The sequence below is a fragment of the Sceloporus occidentalis genome, unplaced genomic scaffold, assembly GCF_023333645.1.
Source record: "Sceloporus occidentalis isolate IW3139 unplaced genomic scaffold, rSceOcc1.0.p SCAF_178, whole genome shotgun sequence".
In the NCBI taxonomy this organism is placed as follows: domain Eukaryota; kingdom Metazoa; phylum Chordata; class Lepidosauria; order Squamata; family Phrynosomatidae; genus Sceloporus; species Sceloporus occidentalis.
The window spans coordinates 1169132-1189034 of record NW_028317158.1 but is presented as its reverse complement, the minus strand read 5'-3'; the positions used below and the strand labels follow the sequence as shown (position 1 = coordinate 1189034).

The 19903-nt window shown below is 41.2% G+C and overlaps 1 protein-coding gene across 1 annotated transcript; it reads left to right on the top strand.

The window, feature by feature from the left end:
• Positions 1 to 10228: 10228 nt before the first annotated feature.
• Positions 10229 to 18377, top strand: LOC149278864 (protein-cysteine N-palmitoyltransferase HHAT-like protein). The gene is made up of 11 exons (XM_089501671.1): positions 10229 to 10334; positions 10430 to 10497; positions 11336 to 11449; positions 12168 to 12362; positions 13572 to 13781; positions 14284 to 14455; positions 15176 to 15320; positions 15507 to 15542; positions 16088 to 16289; positions 16977 to 17118; positions 18256 to 18377. Exons 1-11 carry the CDS (start codon positions 10229 to 10231, stop codon positions 18375 to 18377), a joined length of 1512 nt encoding a protein of 503 aa, XP_089357797.1.
• Positions 18378 to 19903: the final 1526 nt, after the last annotated feature.

The window sequence follows — 19903 nt, the reverse complement described above, 5'->3', positions numbered from 1 at the left end:
TGATCCTGGTCTCATCGCAGATACGGCAGTTTCTCATCAAATGGTAAAGTGTGACTTAAACATTAATGTATGTATTTGTCAAATATTTGTTGACATCATTTTATACAAAACAAGAGATATAAATTAAAAAAAATATTTCTTTATAAATCTGTTTTTTTATAATAATAAAAAAAAGACAAAATGTCCGTGGTTTATCTATGCAAAGGAGGAGAAATATCAAACACTAGAGGGTCAGTGGCTTAGATGTAACGTAATGAAGTTTTACTTTACTGAGTTATAGATATATGGAACTGCCTGCAAGCATGGGTGGTAGAGGCTTATACAGTGAGGGTATTTAAACATGGAAAATGTATCTTCTCCTTTATTTGCTATTCTATCACTTCACTGTCAGACGTTAATAGCTGAAGAATCGCTGCCCTGTGCAGATGGTAATGTGTGAATAATGTGATCCCCTGCAAAAATGACCATTTAAGGGTTAAATTAATTTCACAGATGCCGATTATGAGATTAAGAATAAACTTTATTATATAATAAATGTTTTTCTGTTTTATCGACCTTAACGCAGGTCGAGGAGGGGGCCACCTCTGGACCCTCAAAGAGTCGTTCTCCAGTACGCGGGAAATATTTAGAACCAGTTAGAAATTAGGCAGCTACAGCCTAGTAGCCCAACTGTTTGATTAGGAACCATGCAATCAAACTGTCCATCTTGGCAAAACACTTAATATCCTTCGCTCATTTATTATTATTATTATTTATTGTTTTATATAGCACCATGACATTCTGTAGCGCTGTACAATGAGTAAGACAGGACATCATTCATATGGTTTGCTTTTTCTCTCTATCCGTGGTCTGGCTTCTCTTGAGCTTTCACACAGAGGCCTCCATGGATCCCTACCATCCTATCAGTAGTTAAGTTCTCTCCTGTACATTAAGCAGGCTGTAGGTTATTGATACATTTTACCCCACATCAACCATTTTCAGCCATGCCCAGTTCCAGTTATAAAATCTGTAATGTTTTGTGTAAATGGGTGTGTAAATAAAGTTTAAAAAAAAATAAAAAAAATTCTCCATTGTGATGTCATAACGGAAGGTGCACAGCTCTCTACACAGGAGTGAAGCCGTCACTCTGGAGCATCTACAGCAGCAAGAACCATGTAAAAACTGCTGGTCGCCTGACAAAGAGACCTGCAGAGTGTCGGCTCTCCGGCAAAGAGATTCGCAGAGTGTCAGGCTCCAGACAGAGATCCGAAGATTGTAACCTGCAGATCGACGTTTGTGATTATATATTTATATTTAATCTTTCATTTAATTTTGCCCCATCCACAAGAAAGAATTTACCTCTTAATGCCCAGAGGGAAGGGCAATTCTTCCAGACATGGTCCCTCATAGGTTTCCTCCAAAGATGGGGTTTTTCCTATCCTGCGAGCTGGAGAATGACTCTTTGTGAGTCCAGAGGTAGCCCCCTCTTCAACCTGCTTTAAGGTTGATTAAAAAAAAAAAAATTGATTATATAATAAAGTTTATTATTAATCTCATAATTGGTGTCAGTGAATTTTTCAACTCTTTATTTGCTTTTAATTGTCATTTTCCAATGAAAGGAGGAGAAACAAATAAATTTAACCTTTCTTATGTAAGCAGCATTTTGTGGGGGTCACATTTTCCACACATTTACAGAGCAGCGATATTTTAGTTATTAACTTCTGAAGTCATAGAGCAGCAAATTGAAGAGAAGATACATTTTGTGTGGCAACAATTACTCTGTAACTGACTGGTTGGTCTCATCAGGAGCCATATGCGTATCCCATGCATGTTTAAATCCCATTTACTGTATAAGCCTTTACCACCCCTGCTTGGAGGCAGTTTCATATATCTACCACTCTCTAAGTAAAGTAAAAATCCTTACACTATATCTAAACCTCTGACTCTCTAGTTTTTGAACATGACCTCTTGTTCTAACATTTATCCGCCTTTCCATAGATAAACCACAGACATCTTGTCTTTTTTTATAAAGATAAAGGACTCTTAAAAATAATAGATTTTTTATTCATATCTCTTGTTTTGTATAAAATGATGTCAGCAAATAGTTTACAAATACATACATTAGTACAGTTCTGGGGTTTATTACTGTATACAGTGCTGGGGGTTATATTACTGTATACAGTGCTGGGGGTTATATTACTGTATATAGCGCTGGGGGTTATATTACTGTATACAGTGCTGGGGTTATATTACTGTATACAGTGCTGGGGGGTTATATTACTGTATACAGCGCTGGGGGTGAAAATCTTCATAGCCCCCAAATCTTCAGGTGTCCAAGGAGGGCAAGGAGGGGCAGGATAAGTCCAGGAAGTGGGCAGACTGGAAGATGTGACTGTCCTGTGAAGATCATGGCTGTTGGGAGCTATGAATCTAGGAACTGATCCTATGAGAGCTGGATTCACGTGTTACTCCTGAATTTAAGGGGAAATCACACGAGGAACAAAGAAACACCGTGCAAAACTTTCCTGCTCCGAGTAACAAAATCCTACTCAGCGCACACTGCCGACCCGACAGATCAACCGAAGGATAAAATAGGGCCATTTTCAATAAAATAAAAAAGCTTTAATCTTTGGATTTAGTGCAATAAATGAGGCTAATGAGGTTTATACCCAGCCAGGGCCGGTCTGGCGTTGATCGGACGGTGCTGGCACTTTAAGTCCAGCGGCCCCCTGATGTTCACATAGCAGAAGCACCTGATCTGATAGTCTAAATTATTTAACATTAAAAGATAAAAATACAACAATCCAAAAACATTTTATAACAAGAATAAAAACAAATAACATTTTATAGACATTTCTGGTTTGAAGTTTCTGAAGATGAAGATTCTCAGCCCAATTCCTACTAAACAAAAATAAAAAATAAATACTCAAGAAGAATTGCATGCGAGGCCTCCATGGATTCCATCTAGTCGCCCGTTTCTCCTGCTGTAGAGTCAAACCTTAATCAGTCGTTGGTCTCCTCTTAGATTCAGGAGCCGTATGCCTATCCCATGCATGTTTAATACCCTCACTGTATTAACCTCTAATGTTCCTCCATAGACTTTCATTAGCAGGGCTAGCACTGGCAAGGTTGCCCTGGCGCTTTAAGGTGGCGGCGGCCTGGTGATGTCAGTGCGGCCAACAGCTGGATAAGCGCACTTAAAAAAGACTATTTCTGAAAATGTATTTTTAATCTGATACTAATAATAAAAAAGATGAATTGGTGGCTTCCCCTTTAAATTAACCGCTTCTTGCTGGCGCTGCCAGTGCCGGATGTCACGGGGTCCTTTTCTACCCTCATACTTTGTATACTTTGTGACACTTTGCTCCCGATCTCTAAATAATCCTCTGACAGTGACGGGTTCCTCGAGCTTTAAAGCATCAGATTTTTCTGAAAAATAAAAGTCACCCAAACGGGTTAGAAAAAGGGTTTTGTTTTCTTTTTTTTTTGGTTTCCTTTGTGAGGCTCGATCCCCGCGGCAGGAACATTAACGCGCTCAAGGAGAGAGAGAGAGGACGAGCCGCGAATACTAATCTAGGACTGAAACAGATACTTTCTCAGCTCTAAAATAGGGCATGGCTCAGCCAAGACGGGTATTGGGTTTCCCCCCTGTCCATGGGGGCCGTTTTTCTGCGGGGACAGACTGTACCTTCACCTGCTGTCTGAGGAGTTAAATAAAAACTATTTCTTGATCTCACGGGTCGGAGGTCAACCTGTTTTTTCCCTCTGTGAAATGGGCGGTCAGAATTATTAACCCTTAGTGCGCCGAAGAATATTTTCTTTGTTTTTTTTTAAGGAAAAACCTCAGGCCGCCTTTATGTCACGATATCCGGTCCGATCTGTGGGGAACCTAAATGTGGAGGTTTTTGAGTAATATATACGGTATAATTTGCGGGTTAATAAAATACATTTTATGGTGATTTATATAACAACCTGGAGTATGTTAGATTTTTTAATGGCACTTAATAAGGGGACTGTCTCCTAACACTCACTCTAACACCGTACACATACACATACTTTCTCCTGCTCCTCCTCTCCATCTCCCAGGCACCGCTTACCACAGGCTGACCTCTGGCAGTTAAACACCATAAGCTGACACACAATCACGCTAACACCATACACTGACATCCACGTACACCGGCTAACAACAAATCAGTCATGTGATATTTTGGGTTCAAGCACCACACTGCACCACACTGAGCTAATGCTTTATGGCAGTGCTAATGAAGTCCATTCCTTTATAGACTTTCATCAGTCAGAGTGTCCAGTTGAGTGATTTAGACTGAGTCATTCTATTGTTCCCCACAGGCAGTATGATAAGGAGTCGGGGAGATTGTCTAGTAGATTGGGGCTCAGATCACATAGCGAAAACTCATACAAATGGCTAATATGCAGCTGCCTCAAAACAATATATATTATGTGGCAAAAACTACAACTAAGGTAAAAAAACTCTCTTTTTTTTGACCGACGCTAAAAAAGGAAGCCACAGAATTCTAGGCAGTCTTGACAGACAGCTCAATTCCGTACCCGGGAACCTACGACTCTCCAAGAGACAACCAACTTTGTGATATGAAGGACCACTTTGATGGGAAAGTTGGGTGACCCTTCTGGAAGATCCTGGCTTTTCTATAAGGTCTTCTTCAAGGAGAACTCTAAGCCCAGAGCTCGTAGATGGATAATCCAGGGGCAGAAGGTATCTAAACATTACTAGGAATACAAACCACTTAAACAACTGTTCCAATGTTGCAAACCTCCGATTCCGGACACTCACTCGGTGTCTAGCTATGAACCACTAAACAAATGATCAAACTGATGGCGACTCGGTTCTGGAACCATCGAGAACCTGCGATGGTTCCTATCAAGGACAACGATGATTCTGTTCTAGATACACCTTCAGCGTCTGCGGCTCTGACCTACTTTCGAATTGCTTGCCTCAGCTTTTGTCACATAGTAACACATTAAACAGACCTTCTATCTCTTCGACACACAAACCCTGCTCTGTCTCCCCACGGCTCGACTGCCAAGATGCCATCGACCAGGGGGATCCTGAGAGCGTTTCAATTCAGCGCTTGGAACAAAGCACCATATTTTACAATTTTTTATAAAAAAATGGCATTTTGTGAATTTCTGGAGATACGTCCGCACTGCTGTTTCCATTCATAGAAGAACCTTGGAGAAGATCTCAGTATAAAGGACTAAAAACTTTCACGGGGCGTTTTACGTTTATGTTGCTGTTTATCTGATCCGATGTAGGACTCAACTCACCGTTTCCTCCTTAGTCTGTATCCGCCATCAAGGCACCACTGTTTAAATACTGATTGGAGGAGTCTGAAAGGGTGGTAGATAAGTGGAACTGCCTCCCAGCAGAAGCGGTAGGGGCTAATACAGTGAGGGATTTAAAATATTCATGAGATAAGCTTTATGTTTGTAATAAGCCCCTAGATTTCCGATGGCATCCCTGGCCCCAAACATTCAGGAGAACGTCCTTCATCCAGTTTACCCATCCACAACATAGAGTATGGGTGGGATGGCACTATTCAGCCCGGGGTAGTGAGGGCAAGTTGAACCAAGTGACCCAGTAATACAGCAATACAGACAGACGGTGGTCCAAACAAGCCCTGTCCTGTCCTACAAGTGTTCACTAACAAGGACAACATAGAAAACACATAAAGGGAGCACAAGAAGGATCCAGGTATGACGTAAAAAAAACTTTTGGAACTCCAGACACCCTAATGGCCTTAGGAGTATTTCAACTAACACAATTTAGGTATTGGCCCCAAAACCTTAAATCAGAGCAGCTAATATATGATTAGTTATTATAATTATTTTTAGTATAATGTATTTTTAATTATTAATAATGTATTATTATTAGTATTATTAGTGTTATCATCAGTATAGATTATTATTTATTAATATTAATACATTTATTTATGTATCATTATAGTTTACTGTAATTCATTCTTATTAAGCATGAATTTTTATGTATAATTATTAGTTGTATTATCAGTATTATTATATTATTATTAGTGTTAGTCAATAATAATCTACTCTGATAATAACACCAATAATAATACTGCTAATAATAAATAATACTACTAGACAATACTACTAATAATTATTAATAATACATAAATATAAATTAATATTAGTCAATAATAATCTATACTGATAATATGAATTTATATTTATGTATTATTAATATTTATTAGTATTAGTAGTATTGTTTAGTAGTATTATTTATTATTAGTAGTATTATTATTGGTGTTATTATCAGACTAGATTATTATTGACTAATATTAATTAATATATTTATGTATTATTCATATTTATTAGTATTAGTAGTAATATTATTTATGTTATCATAATAGATTATTTTCTCATATTAATTATTTTTTATTATGCATTATTATTATTATGATATAAGTGCTATAGTGTGGGGTTTGGGGGCTTCTGTGTGGCTGCTGCTGCCTCCCAGGCAGTGGTGACAGGCTGCTCCTGCCAGCCTCACCCCCCCCCCCACCCCCTGCTAAACTTACCCCAGCCTCTCCTCACTCCTCCACTCACAGCACTCATGGACCCTCCACAACTAATTTTGTAGGACACTGATTTCTCAGGAACGGGGGGCATCTCTTTAAACTTCATTGTGGAATCCTGAGACCCTCCAAGACTGCATCACAAGGTCAGTAAAGGGGGTTGTTTGATGCCCCAAATACCCTGAACTGGTGCATGGGGGCTCTGAGGGCTCATATACACAGCTATGGGGTCTTTCATGCTGTAAATTCTCATGTACCTGATCAGTTAACCCGTTCCCAACCCCAGTGGGCAGCATTAGGCAGCCACTGGCGCTAAATGTACAGCGTAAACCTTGGCAGACTAAGCATGATAGGAGTTATTCTGCATAGAAAAATTACTGGGCGAGGGTTATATCTACCGTGTAAATAATTTATGTTTGTACGTTAGGTATATTTATAAGCGCTGCTTCTTACAAATAATTTTGCATTGTGACTTCATTTAACCCCTTGAATGCCTGACTGATAATTTAACTCATCTTCAATCAAAGGGTTAAAGAATGAAAACTTAAGCATAAATTCAAATATCTATCCATCTATCTGTCCATCTTATTTTATTATAATGTAAATATTAGCCGGTGGCATGCGCGTGTGTGTCTGTGAGCGTGTCTGTGTGTGTGTCTGCGTGTGTGTATGTTATTATTTATCGTTTTATATAGCGCCATCTAATTCCGTAGCGCTGTATGTATGGAATGACATGTCTGCAAGCCCCGGGACTGCAGCTTCCCGTATCACGCAGCTCACTGCGGCTGCAGAGCCCGGGACTTGGGGCTATAATTGGAAGGAGATGCAGTTTGCAGCTGAATTAGCGATTCCCTCCGCACTGCTGACACTTCATTCACTAACACCAGGCGTCCTTCACACGCTCGGGGCTGGGAGTCCAAGGGCAGGGGCGCTCCTGGCTGTACAGGGCCCTGAAGGAGTATTAAAAGAGGGCCCCCCTGTGATAAATTCTGGAAAAGATAAAGCACATAGTAATGTGTATGTGTGATGTGTATGTGTGTATGTGCAATATGTATGTGCGATGTGTATGTGCGATGTGTATGTGTGTATGTGCGATGTGTGTATGTGCGATGTATATGTGTGATGTGTATGTGCGATGTGTATGTGTGTATGTGCGATGTGTGTATGTGCGATGTATATGTGCGATGTGTATGTGTGATGTGTATGTGTGTATAAGTGATGTGTATGTTCGATGTGTATGCGCAATGTATATGTGTTGCGTGTATGTGTATGCGCAATGTGTATGAGTTGTGTGTATATGCAGGGTGTGAGTGCGATGTGTATCCGTGTACATGGGAAATATAATCATGTGAATGTATGTTTTAGTAGCATGCTGATCATATGATGTTTGTATGCTAAAGTATCTTGTGAACAGTCAGTTACCTGCAGTGTGTATATGGCTGGGGGGCTGGCTTTAGGTTTATAGGGACCCTGAGCCCAGACTTAGGGGTCTCACCTCTGACTCCAGAGATTTTAATAAGGATGGCAATACCTTTCATCAGAAATATACCTTCCAGCCATATGATGTTTTGTGAGACCCTTGCACACTGAGCTCTGCAGGGGAGGAGTCAGCATTGAGCTCTGCAGGGTGGGATGGTGTGGAGCTCTTCAAGGGAGGGAGATAGAACTGAAATCAGCAGGAGAGGAGCCTGAAGATCTGGATGTGCCCCCTAGCCCAGTCTCACTTTCAGAAGAGTCCTCTTCATCCCTGGCAGTAAGGTGCGATGGCGGTGGCAGCTCCCACCTCTCCACTATCGAGTCCTCCTTCATGGTCTGCCCCCTGTCTGATTCCCGGCTCCAGGATATGAAGTCATAACCCAGGACTCAGTAACATCACATACATAGACCTCCACCCCACCGTAAGGACCTCCAGACCTGTTGAGTGGGCCCTAGGGAGAGATGCTGTGGGCTTCTAAGGTGTCTGCTCTTTTGCCTCATGTTGAAAAAGGACCCATCACTATTAAATGTTTGTTTTGCTCACAATACCATTTCTGCTGGAGGGTTGATCCATGCACTCACTACTGAATTGTTGGGAAAAATGTTTTCAGTGGGGTGTTTCGCTCCCTAACAACAAATCTATAGTAAGAATATTGGTTTCCCCAGATGGCGCGCATGTTATTCCACCACCCCTCGCTGCTTCGTGGGGTAGTATTTACAGTATCCCGAGATCAGTTACAGCTGAGACTCAGGAGCCTTTGAGGAGCTTTTAATCTCCAGATCATCTGAGCCGTCCAGATGGGTTCCACGCCAAGAAGACTCTCCCCGCCTGTCCCGCATGTCACAGGCAGGCGCTGATACAGGGGCCCTGACCATATCAGAATAATAATAAAAGCCTGTCGCCGGGCATGCAGGAATTATTCAACTTTATTTAATAAAGCGGCCCTGTGTAATGTATAGATAAATCAGTGACCGGCCCCTGTATAATGTATAGATAAATCAGTGACCGGCCCCTGTATAATGTATAGATAAATCAGTGACCAGCCCCCTGTATAATGTATAGATAAATCAGTGACCAGCCCCCTGTATAATGTATAGATAAATCAGTGACCGGCCCCTGTATAATGTATAGTTAAATCAGTGACCGGCCCCTGTATAATGTATAGACAAATCAGCGAGCCGGCCCCCTGTATAATGTATAGATAAATCAGTGACTGGCCCCTGTATAATGTATAGATAAATCAGTGAGATGACCCCTGTATAATGTATAGTTAAATCAGTCAGCCGGCCCCCTGTATAATGTATAGTTAAATCAGTGAGATGGCCCTGGGTAATGTATAGTTAATATTTTAACACCGTGCAGGATCGACGAGGCATTTTCATACTTGAAGTTGTGTCAGCGAAGTATAGAATGTATAGAATGGATACGCGTATGGAAGCGGGGAGGAAATACCTGGGCTAAGCAATTATCGTGCACAATGTTAAAAGTGCTCTTATCACCATAGCAACCAGAGAAACGATTAGCAGGAACATTCTGTAGGATGTTGGGGTAATAACCTTTTTCACACTTTTTCTCAAAATCACTTTTTTCTGTATAAAACCCCAACTATTTTTTTGTTGCTTGATATTGAGTTGGGGCAGGCTGGGGAGTGACTCGGTGCTGGGCTCATGTCACGGGGCATCTATTGAGTTTGAGCCGGATTCTTACCCCCTCCACCCTAACAATTCCAGTACAAAGGAGAACACAAGGCCGGCTCTATAATTCTTGCTGAGACTCTCTCCTAGCGGGGCATTTACCCCAGGACAGCGCCACCAGCCGCCCCCTGTACCGCCGTCGGGGTTATAACAGTAATGGGCTGGTTGGGGGCGATCCATGACCTCCCTTTTTACCTCGTCATTGAGTAACGGAGCCGCAGGGAGCCTCATTTCCCAATAGGCTGCGGCCCCTCTGGACCTGCTGCCCTCGGCCTAGTCGTCATACCCCGGAACTCTCCTGGTTTTCCCCAGAGGCTCCAGTTGAAGCGCTGCTTCTCCGAGTCTCCAGGTAACGAAGGAGAAACTCTGAGTCGCGGGAGCAGTGTTATGACACGCCCACTCCACGCCCACACCACGCCCACTTCCAAAAATGAGCAGCTTCTATTTTTCAATCTCTACTTTTTTCCTTCTCTCTGCAGGCCCTGCTGCTGATCTAACCTGGCACCATGGGGGTTAAAGCCACCCTACCGCACTACGAGTTGGGATTCTACGCTCTCGTGCTGACCTGTGCTCTGGTTTACTCCTTGAATGGAGTATTTGAGATGTCTCGAGGTAAGTGATGTCTCCCTTCCGCATATAAAATGTATTAATGATAAAAGACATCGCACCGCGCAGGCTCTTGCGTTAACTTTAATCCCATCCCGCAGATAATATGAATCGAAAGACGTTCCGGGAAGGCGTGAAGTCCGGCTGGCATTACATCGGCAGGAAAATGGTGAGTGAAAAAAAATTACCCTGACCTTGGGTACTTAAATAATAATAATAGTAATAATAATAAAAATGCTAATAATAATAGTAATAATAATGCTAATAATATTTATAATAATGCTTATAATATTAGTAGTAATAAAAACAATAATAATTATAACAGTCATAATGCTAATAATAATAGTAATAATAATAGTGATAATAATGATAATAATAGTAATAATAATAATGATAATAATAGTAATAATAATAATTATAACAGTAATAATGCTAATAATAGTAATAATAATAGTAATAATAATGATAATAATAGTAATAATAATTATTATAACAGTAATAATGCTAATAATAGTAGTAATAATTATAATAATAATTATAATAGTGATAATGATAACAAAATAATAGTAATAATAATTCTAATAATAATACTGTGTAAGTATGTTAATTCGTGGGTGTTTTAGTATGTGTATGTATACACACATATGCCAAACAAAACTGTGAAAATAATAAAAACTAAACAATTTCCTCTACCCCCCCCTCTTAGTAAATACATCCAATAGACGTTGCAGCACAAAAGCAGTTTATATAAATGAAGGGGTTAAAAAAAAAAAAAGCAGAATATAAGAACAAAAATATACTCATTTCCTGATATATAAATGATACTTTTTTGCACCCCTGATTCACCAACTTTTGACAACTCCTATCATTTTCATCACCACTCTGGCTGAGGGTGATAAGAGTTCTCCGTAAAAGCTCATCATCCCGTTCTTTTGCCTTAAAAAATACACTTATTTCACAGCCATAGTTGTCTCGACAAGGAAACTGATTGGATTTGGTCCCCACAGGACTCCGCAGACTTCGAGTGGGTGATGTGGTTTACCACGTTCCGGAATTATATCGTATTTGCTCTCACGGGACATGTGATCTTCGCCAAAATATTCTCCATGTTGGTGCCTCAGGTGGGTGTCAGAAACCTTGTTCCACACCAACTTTTCTCGCATTGTGTGCATAAAAGGAGAGCATCCTTCACTGTATCAGCCTCTACCACTTCTGCTGGGAGACTGTTCCACTTATCTACCACCTTCTCAGTGAAGTAGAACTTCCTAGCATTATATCTAAGCCTCTCTCTGGCTCTCTAGAGTTAGATTCTGGTCTCTTGTTGTAACATTTCTCCTCCTTTGAAATTATCTTCCCTCCTGTCCTTGGTCCTTTATGGATTTAAACGTCCCTCTACCATCACACCTCTCTGCCATCACTATTTTAGATCATAAGCAGGTACATCGACGACATATGCTAAATACATGAAAATGGACAGCGTTAAAAAACAGTGATAATTTTACTCACCGCTACTATGTATTTTGGTAGAAAAAATATATGTTTTATAAAAAAAATGATACATTTATAATAAATATAATAAGAAATATGTGAAATGTCATGTAGTTCATTCAATTATAATTATGAATTTATTTATATTATACCACAAGCAATCATAAATTTGTAGAAAGCAGCCGCATTTTAATATAAATGTAAATAATCATCACTTATGCTGTATGGATAAACGCAATTTATATAAGGAAAAAACAGGTTTTTTATTATTTAAATATTGCGGGCCGCGGTATTATTTAGTGGCATTTACACGGGCGCTGTACCGCTTACTGAACGCGTGTTTCCTCACAGTACAGGTCACTGGTTTACATGCTGTATGGGATGCTGACCGTGTGGGCCATTATGGGCAGTAACTACCTAACGCTCATGCTCTCGCACTGCGTCGTCCTCTACACCATCTCCCTGGCCAAGACGAGGTGGTTGTGCTTCGCTGCCGGGCTCTGCAGTCTGGCAACCTTCAGGCTGGAGCCATTCAGCACCTGGCAAGTATGTCTTCTGGGCTTCGCTGACCAATATAATGTGGTTTCATGTCCACGTGTAGGAGAATACTTGGAAAATATAAATCCATACCTCCCGTGTGCCCCAGTTTAAGTTGTCCAGTCCCTCATTGCCGCCTAAGTCCATGTCCCCCTCTTTTCCTTCCCTAATGCGCTTCGTTTATGGAGCCCATGCGCCGTCTGCTAAAACAATGAAGGTAGCTGATCCAGGAAGCTGTTTAAATATAATATCTCAGCCTCGAAGTAAACCAAACAGTATTTACTATCTCTCCTCCTCTCTCTCTTTATGTCTCCTTTTTCTCCCTTTCTCTCTCTTCTCATTATCTCTCCCTTTTTCTCATTATCTCTCCCACCTCTCATTATCTCCCTCATTTCTCTTCTTTCTCTTCTCTCTTCTCTCTTCTTATCCAATGGTCCTCATCTATCTTCCTTCTCATTACGTTTCCCCTTTCTCCCTATCTCTCCCCTTATTCATTATCTCTCCCATTTACTGTTATTTTTTCCTCTTTTCCCCACCGCTTACCTTTCTCATTATATCTCCCTTTTTCTTCCTATCTCTCTTCTTTCTCATTATCCGCCTTTTCTCTATCTCTCCTCCCTTTCACTCCTCCTCATTATCTCTCCTCTATATCTTTCCCTTTATCTCTTCATTTTCTCTCCTCTTTCTCACTGTCTATCTCTCCCCTTTCTCCCCATCACTTACCTTTCTTAAGTCCTGTGGTGGGGGTGCAAGGTTTGTTTCTACAGACCTCTGTTTCAGTGATATAGCGTATGACATCATATCCCAGCGCTCAGCATCAAGAATCCAATACTTCATGATGGAGCAGCGAAACAGAGGTCTGTATGAATAGACCCTTTATTTTGGGCCAGTTACCGCTAGATCTGTGATCTCCCAAACCGGCCCTGCTGGAGAGAGCTGGTGGGGAGGCGGACCCCACAAATTGTGGTAGCGGACACCGGGGTCCTTGTACTAATGCCTCGCTGACCCCTGATTGCTCCCCCTTTTAATGCGCCACCTGGGTCTCATGGACCCCCCTGGAACCACGTAAGGAGCGTCACTAATCATTTCAATTCAAATCGGCATCCGTGGGGTTTCTTGTATTAGGTTTATTTTGTTTATTATGTTTATTAGGTTTATTTTGTTTATAATGTTTATTTTGTTTATTATGTTTATTATGTTTTTTCCGCTGGATTCCAGAACGGATTTGTCACCGGAACGTTCACTCTACAAGAGATCCTGTTCTACGGAGGGAGCGGACTGACCGTCCTCCGCTGCATGAGTTTCGCCTTGGAGACCTGCGATCGGAAGGAAGGCTTTTACTCGCCCGTGGAGCTTCTCAAATACAACTTTTATCTCCCGTTCTTCTTCTTTGGCCCCATTATGACTTTCGACCGGTTCTATGAACAGGTGAGTTCGGGAAGCGTAAAGAAACAGAAAAACCTGCGATGATACGAACGCTTTTTATTTTTTACAATATTTTGTCCGTCGCTGGAAGAAAAACAGTTTTTTCAGTAAAAAAAAAAATATTTAAAAAAAGAAAAAAAAAGAAAAACTATGAGACAGCCTCACGGTTTGACGTATGTCAGATCTGTAAACGGACAAAGATTTTATATCCTGCAGCCAAAAGCCCCATCCGGCTGCATCTACAGATAGGACTCCGAAGACAGCGGTGATGATCTGCAGGACCCAATACTGACAGCAAGATTCCATTAACCCCTTCTGCAGGGTGCGTGCTACGCAATGGCAGCCAAATACTTAGCGATAAAATAATATAGGGGAGATTTTTTTCTTACTAGCATTTTGAGGAGAGAAAGTAGGGTTTTAGGGGCGTTTGTTTCTCTCCCAGCAGACGCCCGTGATAGTGACCCTGTTACCTCCCGATTAATCCCCGATTAATATTGTGTTACAGGTGAACACGCGAGTCGTCACGCGGAAAGAGAACGAGATGTGGAACATTCGCCTCCAAGCGTTGGGTCACGTCTGCGTTATAATCATGGTGGACGTGCTCTTCCACTTCCTCTACATCTTGACTCTCCCGTCAGACCTCAAGGTCGTGTGCCGCCTTTCAGACTGGTCATTAGGTGCGTAATGAGAAGAATAGATACTATTCTCATGAATGGTATGGTCAATGGCCATTTGACCACTAACTCAAAAGCTATTGAGGCTTCGTACACCTGCGGATCTGACCCTCTAGACAGGCCATTTGGCCAGGAAGTTGAGGAACTTTGGGTCCTGTGAAACCCAAAGGCGACGTGGACCATTCATGCCAATGCATTTATTGTTCTACGAGGTGTAGGACCTGACTTCCAGTACATCTTGGAACATCACCCCCTACAAACACCCTGCGTTAGTCAACAGCATCTAAAATCTCTCTCTCACGGCTAAATTTGTTTAAGAAAACAAAGATTACAAAAATCCATAGTTTGCGCGGAAGATGCCAAGTGCGTGGTGGGAAACCTCAAGTCCAGAAATGTTCTCCCAGAAGAGCACCTGGTCACCTTATTTTAAACACTGTTTACGAGATATTCTCCAATGTATCTACCATCTTCAAAAGCCACTTACTGCTTCAACCACGTCCTACAAAACCACCCTTAGGTGCTGATATTCCAAATATTCCTGAATCTATAGGTTGTTTCCATATGGGTTAAAGCACCACAAGCTTAGGCAAACACACAATGCTTCACCGATGCCTGGAAAACAATTCTGAGAGTTACTGCCCCTTTAAGAGCATTAAAAAGGAATACTCAACGTATGATGAAGCTCATCGCTCAATAAACTGTATCCCTTCTCTCTTCCACCAGCGGGCTTGGCGTACTCCAACCTGGTGTATGACTGGGTGAAGGCCGCGGTGATGTTCGGCGTTATAAACACCATCTCTAGGCTGGATCACCTGGACCCTCCACACCCACCCAAGTGTATCACCATGCTTTACGTCTTTGCCGAAACGTAAGTCTTAACTCCCCCAATTCCTCCCCTGGACCTCCAACTGGCTATAAAAAAAAACACAACAACCAGGCATATGCCACTCGTTATTCTAAAGCTATGTCCCGGGCCCTGGGTGCTCCCCACTAGCTCTTCCTCTACCGCTGAATATTATTATATGACATCATTCTCGACGTTCTCCTTCTCCAGGCACTTCGATCGCGGCATCAATGACTGGCTGTGCAAGTAAGTGGAGGCAGAAGCGCTGGAAACGGAAGGAATGAAAACTTCCCGATAACCGAATATTTTGAGTGGTTTATTCTCTCTTGATGACCGTCCATTAGGAATTTCCTATACATTCCATGATTTTAAGGCAACAGCAACTTTTACAGGAACATATTCATCAAAAATTTACAAAAAAAACCAAAACAATAAAATAGCAATGTCTTTCATAATTCAGTCTCACGCCCATCCCACACACCTGTAAAAAGATTTCTGTAAAAAAAAAAAAAAAATTGTAAAAAAAAAAAAATTCTGTAAAAAAATAAAAAAATAAAATACATACATAATTTAAAGAAATACATAATTTATTTCATGATTATAGAACTTTTTTCATCCAACAATCATCACTTCATTAGCATATTGTGGGATTAGACCCATTCATGTCTACTTGGTACGTCCTGTTTGCCTCATTGTACATCGCTGCAGAATATGACGGCGCTATAAAAAATAATAAATAATATTTATTTTATTTAAAAATATTTTATTATTATTTATTTATTTTTTTTTAGGTATGTCTATGACTATCTTGGCCAGAACCACGATAATATCAAGAAGGAGCTCCTGGCCACCGTGTCCACGTTTGCCGTGACCACCCTGTGGCTCGGTCCGTGTAACATAGTTTACATCTGGTCCGTCTTCAACTGCTTCGGCCTGAACTTTGAACTTTGGGTTCAGAAATTCTTCCAGATGGAGCCGTTTGCTAAAATAGAGGTTTGTAGCTTTAAGAATTTGATCCAATAATCTTTAGTTTTGATCGTTTGACTGGGGATACCGAGACAGCCCTGATTATATAGGTGAACGCCCAACAGGGTCTCTATGACAGCAACATGCCCTGGGAACACAGGAGTGATGGGAGTGATAAAGGGCCATTGGAACACAGGAGTGATGGGAGTGATAAAGGGCCATTGGAACACAGGAGTGATGGGAGTGATAAAGGGCCATTGGGACACAGGAGTGATGGGAGTGATAGAGGGCCATTGGAACACAGGAGTGATGGGAGTGATAAAGGGCCATTGGAACACAGGAGTGATGGGAGTGATGAAGGGCCATTGGAACACAGGAGTGATGGGAGTGATAAAGGGCCATTGGAACACAGGAGTGATGGGAGTGATAAAGGGCCATTGGAACCCAGGAGTGATGGGAGTGATAAAGGGCCTCTGTACGCCTATGAAGAGATTCCATTAAAAATCAGCCTTTTCCAGCTACAATAGTCATTTACAACATTAACCCCGTCTGCACTGGATTTCTGATCCATTCCATTTTATTTTAATGGTTAAAATGTGATTTTCTTTCACAAGCAAGGACATTTCCAAGTGACCCCAAACTTTTGAACCGTAGTGTATCTTATAATTCTATAATTTGGATGACCTTTTTTTTTAATACACTGTTTTTGTTTAGGCGAAGATGCCAGAGTCTCTGTCCAGAAGAATCAGGGGTGTTTTTGGTGCAGCTAACTTTTGGGCAATCATTTTGTACAACGTGTTATCCCTCAACAGCCTGGAGTTTGCAGTAATAGTCACCAAGAGGCTTCTGATCACAGGTGACATGGAATTCATCTTATTTTTTTCTTTAAACTTGTCTAAGACGGAAACATAGAACCTGCCGGCAGATCGGCCCCATTCGGCCCCCGTCTAGTCTGCCCGTTTCTCCTGCTGTAAAGACTCAAACCTTAATCAGTCGTTGATCTCGTCTTAGATTCAGGAGCCGTATGTCTATCCCATGCATGTTTAATACCCTCACTGTATTACCCTCTACCACTTCTGCTGGGAGGCTGTTCCACTTACCCTATTTTGCTTGTCAGAAAAAATCACCTAAAAACACTGCCTTGTCTTATAATTTAGGTCGAGTTCTACTCACACTCGTCCCTCACTCACACTCTCACCTACTCTGTCATACATTCTTAAATGGGCAGACTGGATGATGAGACCGATCTGCCAACAGGTTCTAGGTTTCTCTGTGTTATAATTGCCACGTTGGCTGATGAAACACCCTCAAGGTCCACAGTCTTAATCTGCCTGTAGGGGGCGCATCGTCTCTTTTATGTCTCTGCATTCTCTCTGTCATCCCTACTTATAGCCTTAAATAAAAGCAAGAATGATGGCTATTATCATTATTATAATTTATATTATTTATATTATTGTTACTTATTATTATGATGATTATTATTTATATTTATTATGATTAGTATTATTACTTATTATTTATACTTATTATTATATTAGTAGTATGATGATCTTAGTAGTAGTGTGATGATTATTATTTATACTATTATGAATTATTATATTAGTAGTAGTATGATGATGATGGTTATATTTTTATTAATAGTAGTAATATGATGATAATTCTTATTACTTATTATTTATACTTATTATAGTAGTTGTATGAGGATGATGATGATTATGTTAGTAGTAGTGTGATGATTATTATTACTATTATTATTATTAATTATTATTATATTAGTAATAGTATGATGATTATTATACTATTATTATATTAGTAGTAGTATGATGATGATTATTTATATTATTATTATATTAGTAGTAGTATGATGATGATTATTTATATTATTATTATTTTAGTAGTAGTATGATGATTATTTATATTATTATTGATCTCCGCTGACTAAATGCCATTTTTAGTTGAGTGAGATTATTAACTCTTTGTTTGCTGCTTCTAGGCTTCCCGTATAACACTCTCTCCATCTGGTTTGTCACTTACTGTGGAGTGCAGCTGATAAAAGAGAGGGAGAGAACGCTGGCCATCGAGAAGGAGAGGAGCGAGAAACAGAAGACCTCCTAATCGAGAAGGACTACAAGAACCAAAAAGCACTGAATCGCACCCTTAACGGTCTGACGCTGACCACGAGAAACATAGAGCATCGCTGAACCAAACCAATGGATGAATAATGGGCTCGGGAGTAAAGCTTTAATAAATATTTTCTGGAAGTACAACAAATGGCCGATTCTTGTTATAAATGTTACTTTATAAAATCGTTATAATTTATAATTATAAATTCCAAGGCAGTAATCCACAAGCCAATCTGGGCCACTGCTTGGGGCCCCTGGCTAACGTGGGGCCCGACTAGGAACCAGAAGCGCTGCTGACTGTAAACATTACGGGGCGATAAATCCCTTTCTATTTATGGGGTATTTCATGTGTGAGAGATGGGGAGCGAGGAGAGTCATGGAGGGAGAGCGGAGGGTGGAGGACCCGGGGAATTCTGCCTCCGTCCCTTTAGTGGCGTCTTGATCTTTTTATGGTTTGGCTGCCTCTTGGCTTTCTCACGGCAGAGATGATGCGAACAATAGGTAAGAGTAGAGACATGATTAGTTCCACATGATTTAAAAAAATGGCGGTCTGCGGCAATATCAAAGGGCGGCCCCCAACGTCTGTCATCGTTTACTTCGTCCGAAGCACCCGGCCAGTACTTTTTTTACTTTGCTGTGAGGGTGGTGGCTAAGTGGAACAGAGTCCCAGCAGAAGCGTTAGAGGGAATGTAAACATGCAAGGGATAGACATCCGGCTCCTGAATTATTATTATTATTTATTGTTTTGTATAGCACCATCAAATTCTGTAGCGCTGTACAATCTAAGACAAGACCAAAGACTGAGTCTTTACAAAAGGAGAAACGGGCGACTAGACGGGGGCCAGATGGGGCCGATCTGCCAGCAGGTTCTATGTTTCTACGTCATATGTAAAGTGCTGCCCCCTGCAGTATGTATGATGTATAGTCATGCTAGGGAACCAGTTACTCAGTTATACCTCCAACAAACTGCAGAGGGCAGCACTTCTCATGCGACGCATCAGCACACAGACACACGCTTACACGCTAATAATGCTTTAACTATTTATGTGCCTCGTGCAATATCACGGCTATTCAGCAGGCTGATCACCAGGAACTCCCATAATCCTCAGCCAGGCTGTGACCAGACGGCAGCTGCTGTCCCCTCTGCTGTATATTATATACAGTGACCCGGGCGCGGCGATATGATGGTATGAGGTACAGGAGCTACTGATCCCTGTTTCCACGTTTTAGTCCATAATCAGACATATCCCGTTACAGCGTCCGCCTCCGGCCAGGGGCAGCTGGGAGCCGCTAAATATACCCTGCAGCTGCCTCTCTGGGAATAGGGGTCCCAGACGAGCAATTACCGGCCGTGACGTTCCTGTGCGTGAGCCACGACACCCCCGGGAAGAATTAAATTACCTTTATTAGCAAATACCATTGAAGGTAGATAAATGGAATGGCCTCCCAGCAGAAGTGGTAGAGGGTAATACAATGAGGGGATTTAAACATGCATGGGATAGGCACATGGCTCCTGAA

Bases quoted from the DNA above. Each gene is read 5' to 3' on its own strand.
- LOC149278864 (XM_089501671.1), top strand. From the start codon at position 10,229: ATGGGGGTTAAAGCCACCCTACCGCACTACGAGTTGGGATTCTACGCT. The intron at 15,543-16,087 runs GTAAGTGGAGGC...ATTTTTTTTTAG, and splicing joins ATCAATGACTGGCTGTGCAA to GTATGTCTATGACTATCTTG. The intron at 17,119-18,255 runs GTGACATGGAAT...TGCTGCTTCTAG, and splicing joins CAAGAGGCTTCTGATCACAG to GCTTCCCGTATAACACTCTC.